Raw genomic sequence first — 8,881 nt, 5'->3', positions numbered from 1 at the left:
ACGACACGGACCACATGTTACGAACGAAATTTGAAATTACTCTCGACTGAACACGTCCAGCCACTAAGCTATTACGCTGTGTTAGTACGGCAACGGCAACGCATGCATAAAGAATGCTAGCATTGAACTGTAGAAGAACAGTATACGTATTGTTCAGGAGAGATTTATAAACAACACGTGAGTTTATATCTCTCTTCCACTGACCACATTCCAGTTGAAGTTCGTCACATAGACTGCGATAACGTCTCTAGACACAACATCCGCTCTGTTACCATTACTTGCACTAAGTGTCGTCATCAAGCGAATGGCATTCAGGGGTGTCCAAAACGTATGAATTCTCGCAGAGAAGGAAAAAAATTGGCAAATTTCTTTTTGGAGTCAGTGCAAAAATTTTAACATGTTTTATACAATCTGTAAATTACAATATCTGATTCTATATTCTTTCGAGAAAAAAACAGCGTTTATTTCGTTCGATTATCACAGAAATAGCAGAAATAGGAGCAAAATTAGTAAGTAACTTACAGCTTTTACGGATTTCTAAGAGCGGCCCTTGAAATAATTCCGTACCGCTGCCACAGCCTAAGTTTAAAGGGCCGTAGGATAAAGGTTAATCATGAGAGTTTTCAGAATTTATGGTGTATTGTTGAAAATTTTAATTCCAGCATAATATGTGTATATACTTTTCTGAAAACATGAGAGGGTAGCAGTTGGTCTATAAAGATGCTGAATGTTCCTTGTGTTAACACTTTATACAGCTGAATTAGTGTGAAAGTGTTTTTGGTTATTTACAGCGCAATTCATTAATGAAAATATGCATTTATGTGGAAGAGGTAAGATCTTCAATTCCATTCATTCATTCATTTCCTTTATTTTCCACATAGCCATACAGGCAAAAAACCTAGGAAGTGGAAATAGTCCCTTTGAAAATAGATGTATACATATAATAAATTACATAAATCACACAACCAAAGTCACACACACGCTAGTCAACCAACATAGACAATAGAACAAAAAACACTTATTACCGTTATAATTACTAAACATAATTTAAAAAGAGCATTACTATAAAAACTTAAAATTAATACAGTTTCACTCAAATTACCCAGATTAACTGAATTAAATGCATTACAAATTTACACACTTATGACCAGCTATCTTTCCTTCTTTCTTTCTTTATTTCATTTTCCCATAAATCAAAATACATTGATACAGGATTCGTCATATACATACATACACATCCTCCACTTTCCACAAACATCCATAAAGGCAACAGACCCAGGATGTGGAAATAGTCACCAAACACACAAAATCACACAACGAAGATCACCCACATTAACTATCTGACACATACAACAATATGAGGCAAAAAGATAATATCCTGAAGAAAGCAGTCTTCTGGGATTTGGCACCGTGTACCTGATTAACAGACATAATTCACAAGTAACCACAATACAACCCAAACCAATACAACACCTCACATTGCCCATACCAACTATATTAAAATGTGGCATTATAACATTCAAATTTATGTACATTTGCAATTAGAATACTCATTTAATGCATAGAAAGAGTTAGCATGTAAAAATCTTTTTAGGGAACGTTGAAAGGACTCCAGGTTATTAGATAATTGTTTCAGCTCTTTAGGCAGATGATTGTAGATTTTTATACCTGAATAATATGCTCCCATTTGAACTTTAGTAAGAGAAGTAGTCAGTGGAAATAGGTTAACGTTCTGTCTGGTACCAATATTATGAACCTCCGTATTTCTTGTAAACAGATGTATGCTATTTATAGTGTGTTGCATTAAGGAATATATGTATTGAGAACACAAAGGCAGAATTTTCATTTCCTTGAAAGTAGAGCCCTACAAGAATTTGTACGTTTCACCCCCACCATGATTTTAACACTTTTCATTCGTAATGTAAATGTTGACCTACAGAGTGACTGTTAACCTTTCCTGCCTGCAGACAGTAGCAAAGAAGCAGAAAGATACTCTAACCTTAAATTTTACACACTTACCCTTTATATATTCTGGTTATGTCAAAGTCAAAGACATTGCAACTGACGATCAGTCAGTCTGTCTCTCTTGGTGTCAAGCCCCAGTGGGGCCTCATGACCTATTCTGGTTATGTTTTCATTTTTGAATTAATATTTCATCATTGATTTTGCAGTGCTGCACAGATATACTAAAAGTTGAACTTCGTTCATGTAATGAGGCCTGTCTAACATCTTGTCATGATGGAAATGAAGTCATCAGCATCAAAGTTGAGGAGGGTATAGACATAAAAGAGGAAGAGGATCCCCTGTTAATAACATTTCCAGGAATAAAGACTGAACATGAGGTGAGTTCTACATACCTGCCATCTTTCCTGAATTTGATGGAAGATTTGTAAAAAAGAGAGAGAGAGAGAGAGAGAGAAAGTAAAGCTATTCTTGTAACACGTCTTGGAGGCCCATAGGGTTGTGAGATGTTGAGGCTTCCACATTTCCTAGACAATCAACTCACAGATGGCGGTGGTGAGGTTGTCAGCCTTATGTGTCAGCCGCCCCTTTACCCCCAGGAAGATTTCTGGTACTGATTTCTGTTAGAGGCTGAGTCAACCCCAGGCTCATAGTGCAGCCAGAAGGATTAGGTCAGTTGAAAAGTCCAGTGACCTCATTGGGAATGGAACCCATGACCTTCTGGCTTGTAAGATAGTGCCTCAGCCAACTGTGCATGTTTAGTAAAATGCATCCAGCCATTCCATTGAAGAATCTGAGTAATAAATCAGTTCCCTGGCTGCATTATTTGTATGCACAATATTAGCTCTTGATATATTCACCAAAATGCCATTCTGAAATTTAGATAAAACTAAAACTAAAAAAAATTGCCAAACCAAGAAACACCCACAAGTGATGGGCTACCATCTTAGAGGTTCTGGCCCAATCTCCCTGTAGATCACAAGCCCTGTGGGCTGAGCTGTATTCCATGTGTTTCTAAGGATCCTCTGGATACTTTGCTCATATCTCTGTACAAGGGATCTCATTGTACCCTGACCAAACTTAGTCATTAGATTGCCACTGCATTTATTGAGGTATTGCCAGTCTGTCCTGGCTACTTTCAGGCAAGTCAGTAGTCTCATGTTGAACAAATGACCCAAGACAAGATAGAAGGATTGAATCAGTTCAAGCCAGAACAGAGCATAGAGCTGAGGAAGGAAGTGATTTGCGATTTTTGTTCTGTTCCCCAACTTTCCAGATCAATAAAGCATTTTCAGACTTTTTTTTTGTAAAATTTTGTTTTTTATCATTTAACCCCTTTTGTTGGTATGCCTGGTTTGGCCATTTATGCACTGTATCAATGCTGTAACAAAGATTACTGCAAATGCAAGTTTTTAAAGAACTACGCAATGTAGAGAATTTGAGTCAGGTTTATTTTCTTTATTGAGGATTATAACAGTAGTCATGAATGGGAGAAATGAAGAAGGTGATGGTTTCATCACTCATGCCTCCTCGTTACATAGACAGTGTGGCAGAGAAGCACAATGATGACAGTTACAGTGCTGAAGGACAAATATGAGACAAAGTACATCTTGTGTAAGATTTGAGGCTTTCATGGCGGTGACTATGAAGAAAGCAGTCTTCTGGGATTTGGCACTGTGTATATGTGGTGTTAACCGACGTTTCGGAGGAACGTATCGCCTCCATCTTCAGGGTAGAAGAAAAAATATAAGAAATCCGCAAGCGAGGCGATGGAGGCGATGCGTTCCTCCGAAACGTCGGTTAACACCACACATACACGGTGCCAAATCCCAGAAGACTGCTTTCTTCAAAGTACATCTTGTGACCATCAGTACAGGAGCATCAGTAATACTCGTCAGACTGGACATTACTGCAGGACTCCCTGAATGAGATGATCGTCCCCATCCTGAAGGAAGTGTTAGTAAAGCTGACTTTGTGACACTGTTCACTGACAACTTGTGTGTTTGTCGCCAATATTATTCATGAGTTCAATCAGAGACTGGATGTCTTGCGCACCTACGATGCATCCTTGGATTTGAGGCACCATGTGCTATGACTAGGCAGTGAAGAATTGCCATTGTGGGGCACTGGGATGCAATCACTTTCACCTCCTTATTGGAAGAGAAGCAGTGAGGTTTCAACATGCTGGAATGACCCCTGAAGTCTTTTTTTTTGGGACTGCACATCAAGCAGAAGCAAGATTGCTGGTTGAACCCTCAAGGGACTTGCCTGTAATAATAACTGGAGACATCTGGTTGCAGAAGCACACTAAGGGAGGCACTCCTGCAAGGGACTGTGGTGCTTCAGACAAGCAGCCCTAGGGAGGAAGCAGTTGGTGAACAGCAGCACGAGACCTAACATTGCAGGGATGCTGTGTAGAAAGCAAGATAATGACAATAAATGATGATGAATGAAGTTTTTTTTTTATGTTTTGCCTGGGGAACGTGTGTAATAATGTGGACGTTCCAAGTACACCAAAGGAGACCATACCCTATCTTAATTACCAAGTTGTCATAAAATGAACCATCATTTGGTACACATTATTGAACTTTGAAACAGAGTATGATTAAAGCTGTAGAAATTAATCATTTTCATCCATGGTTTTCATTTTATAACTCCATCTCCCCCATCCTGTTTTTTTCCCCCCAGATGATCCGGTGCACTTTAATTAAATGAAGTGGGAAGTCTTTTATTTGTATGATTTAAGTGTGAATAAATATACTAAGATAATTGTATTGCTGTATTATTAATATTATAATACATTAAGTTTTTCTTTCCAGCTAAAATTATGAAGTAGCAGTTGTTGGTGACAATACAAACATTCATGTATTCATTCATTCATTATGTACTTACAGGTGTGATATTTTATGTACTTGATCATATCATTTGTTTTAATTCCCCTCTTCACTAGACATTATCAAAAAGGCAAATTAGTACATTATATACAGTGGTTACATTAGACTGTGAAATAATGGAATGGCATTTACTTTGTTGCCTCCATTTTGTATCACCTGATGGTGTCAGATGTCATATTTGCACATCACATAAGAATGGAACTAAATCAGATCTGTTTAACATGGAATTGACTGGTCTATGCTGATTATTCTTTCGTCAAGAATGGTCCAGTGGGATAATATCTGATTTTCTATGGTTTGTGCTAGTGGATCAGCCTGCCAAAAAGATACATAACGTCTCCAAAAATATTTTTTGCATGCCATTCCAAATTTGTATGTTGTACAATATTGGATGCATGTACAACAAATTCCTTGCTGTGTAATGGTATTAGTATAAAATATAATTTTGCATTGAAAGGGTTTTTGTCATGTTGGTTTTGCCTTTGACATTACTTTTCAGCATTTTAAGGTTGACTGTAAATTATCTTTCTTTTTTTGTCAGGTTACCCTGAATGAACATCAACCCGTGTGTGGTGAGGTGCATCCATATTACTGTGATGTGTGCCATAATTCATTTACTCTTCAAGGTACATTTAAGAGTCATGTGTGCTTATCTGGTGTGAATTGTTCATATACCTGTGATATGTGTAATGAATCATTCAGTGAACATAGTAGTCTGAATGAACATCAACGCAAACATACTGTGGTGCATCTGTATTCCTGTGATGTGTGTGATAAATCATTCAGCCAGAAGGGGTCTCTGAATGCACATCAGCGCATTCATACTGGTGAGCGCCCATATTCGTGTAGTGTGTGTGATAAATCATTCAGCAAACATGGTACACTGAAAATACACGAACGCATACATAGTGGGGAACGCCCATATTCTTGTGATACGTGTGACAAAACATTCAGTGAACGTGGTACTCTAAGGATACATCAGCGCACACACAGTGGTGAGCGCCCATATTCCTGTGATTTGTGTAGCAAATCATTTAAGTTTATGACCAATTTGAAACGACATCAATACATCCATAGTGGAGCTCGGCCTTATTCTTGTAATGTGTGTAATAAATCATTCAGAGAACAGAGTACATTGAACAGACATCAACGAATTCATAGTGGGGAGCGCCCATATTCCTGTGGAATATGTAATAAAGCGTTTACTCAACAGAGCACTCTCAAGAAACATCAACATATTCATAGTGGGGAGCTACTGTATTCATGTGATATATGTAATAAGTCATTTGGTGATCAGAGTACTTTGAAGAAACATGAACGTGTCCATAGTGGGGAGCGGCCATATTCTTGTGCCGTGTGTAAGAAATCATTCAGTCAAAGGTGCACTCTAAAGAGACATGAACGCATACATAGTGGGGAGCGCCCATATTCCTGTGGAATATGTAGTAAAGCATTTACTCAACAGGGCACTCTCAAGGAACATCAACATATTCATAGTGGGGAGCTTCCGTATTCCTGTGATATATGTAATAAGTCATTTGGTGATCAGAGTACTTTGAAGAAACATGAACGTGTCCATAGTGGGGAGCGGCCATATTCTTGTGGCATGTGTAAGAAATCATTCAGTCAAAAGTGCAGTCTAAAGAGACATGAACGCATGCATAGTGGGGAGTGCTCATACTCCTGTGAGAACTGCAATGAGTGAAGAAACAGCAAAATGTTTGTAATGGGGAGTATCCATATATTTGTGATGAATTTATCGCTTAACTCCCAGGGTATGTAAATGCTCAAAGAGTGTAGCTGGCTGGAATTTAAATATCCCTTCTGTAGAGCATTTAAATAGTCTGAATCATGCTACTGAAAATTCTGTAACTAATACAATTTTTATGATAAAATTAGTTTATTTTTTATGAACAAAGAACATGGTGTCATGTAATATAAATATCAAGATTTGAAAATATCTGGACAAAGTTTTATTTTTTTTATTTTTTGTGCTTACTATAAGAGGCCCACTTTCTCACAAAGTGATTCTGCATTACAAAATCATTCCTGCTTGTAACACATGAGGTTGGGCATCATAAACCACAGCTGCACCTACATACCAACCTGAGCTATGTTTATCCTGAAATATGATTCACATCGTTGCTGCATTTTTCAGATATCTGACTGAAGAAATTCTCTCAGAGATACTGTTTTCTTTTGTATGATCACAGCCAAACCCTTCCATTACAGCTGGGAGAGAATATTTCCCTATGTATGTTCGCTGCCAAACACATGCATCATAGCTGTAATACACTGAGCACAGGGCTTCGTTCGTTGTGTTTGCCTGAAATTTCAGTTTCAATTTATTTAACGTTCCATAGATTCACAGTACACTTTAAGATATAGAACATGTCAAAATAGTAAGAAATATACAGAATAGATAAAACAAAGTAACTGAATAGAATTAAATGAAATAAAATATGTTCAATCATATAATTGATTTAAGTAAATACATATTAATTAATACTATTAGAATTGACTATGAAATAGCAATAGAAATATTCAATCAAGAACTAGTCAAATATCTGACTACAAGCAAATCAAACATAGTACTCCTGAAATGCCTAAGTATGACAATATAAAGTTTGATACTAGCTTTTGACTAGTCATTAACTTGTACAGGTTTTATATTGAAAATATTCTTCAGGGGAATAAAAATAATGCATATGGAGAAAATGTTTTAAACATGTTTTAAATTTCCTAGGATTCAGACATGTCTTTGGTGTGGGGAGAGAGAATATTGTAGACCCTAATGCCCATACAATACACTCCCTTTTGGTATATAGTAAAGTTTGATATAGGCTGATAGAAATTATTGGATTGTCTTGTATTTATATTGTGATTTTCTGAATTTAAAACAAAAAGATTTTTATTGTTAACCACAAAAAGCACGAGTGAAAGACTATACTGTGATGCAAGAGGTAAAATCTCCAACTGTCTAAACAGATTCCTACATGAAACCTTACTATCGCAGCTGATCATGATTCTAATTATCTTTTTTTGGATTCTAAATATTTTTAAACTGTGGGGTGAGTTTCCAAAATATATAAACCATAGCTCATAATCGTATTAAAATAGGAATAGTAAATAATTTTCAAGGTATTGAGAGTCATGTATGATTTAATAATACTCATTATATAGCCAAGCTCAGTTTTGGGATAATGCATTCAACATGAGAACTCCAATTTATTTATTCATTTATATATATGCCAAGGAACTTTATATTGGACAAGGTTGTTGTTGGATAGTTATTACAAACAATTTTTATATCAGTTGTTAATTTGTTTTTAGTTTTAAATTGTATGCAATGGGTTTTATTAACGTTTATTGAAAGTAAATTTTGTTCTGAACCATTTATATACACAATTAGAGGCGTTAACCACCATCATCATCAGTAATCTGTCAGACAACAGGTCCACAGTCTCTTCCAAAACAATTCCTCCACTTAATGCGATCTAGAGCTTTCTCCTTCAAATGACAGTATCCTCTTCTGTCCCCAAGGTCATCCAGCATCTTCTTACGTCTTCTTGTCACTTCTATCCGCCCCTCTATCTTTCCTTCAATAACTTCTTTAAGAAGGCAGTTTCTGCATAAAACATGACCAATCCAATTAGCCTTCCGTTTTCTTATTTCATGTAGGATATTCCTCTGCTCACTGACTCTAATTAACACTTCTTCATTTCTCACATAATCGGTCCAACTGATCTTCTCCATCCTTCTCCAACACCACATTTCGAAACTTTCCAGATGTTTCTGATCTACTGCCCTAAGTGTCCATGTTTCAGCCCCATACAGAGCTATGCTCCAAATGTAGCATTTCAATAGTTTCTTCCTCAAATTTAAGTGCAGTTTGCTGGTAGAAGGATTATTCTTCTTGCTAAATGCAGCTTTTGCCATGGCAATCCTGGATTTAATTTCACTAGTACACCTTCCATCATCTGTTAACAAGCTACCCAAATATTTAAAACATTTCACATTCTCCA

The 8,881-nt window shown here is 36.8% G+C and overlaps 1 protein-coding gene across 5 annotated transcripts in view; it reads left to right on the top strand.

Moving 5' to 3' along the window:
* LOC111862743 (zinc finger protein 501) overlaps positions 1–6,751 on the top strand; it is a 31,553-nt gene extending 24,802 nt beyond the window's left edge. For all 5 annotated transcript variants that reach the window (XM_023848390.2, XM_023848391.2, XM_023848389.2 and 2 more), the window contains 2 exons: positions 2,172–2,342; positions 5,398–6,751. In XM_023848390.2, coding sequence (XP_023704158.1) covers positions 2,172–2,342; positions 5,398–6,561 — 1,335 coding nt within the window. In that variant the 3' untranslated portion in view covers positions 6,562–6,751. The remainder of the gene's footprint in view (positions 1–2,171; positions 2,343–5,397) is intronic.
* The last annotated feature ends 2,130 nt before the right edge of the window (positions 6,752–8,881 follow it).

This window comes from Cryptotermes secundus, unplaced genomic scaffold, assembly GCF_002891405.2.
Source record: "Cryptotermes secundus unplaced genomic scaffold, Csec_1.0 scaffold5, whole genome shotgun sequence".
Taxonomy (NCBI): Eukaryota; Metazoa; Arthropoda; class Insecta; order Blattodea; family Kalotermitidae; genus Cryptotermes; species Cryptotermes secundus.
Note: the sequence above shows the minus strand (reverse complement) of the source record. Positions and strands in the feature narration are given on the sequence as shown.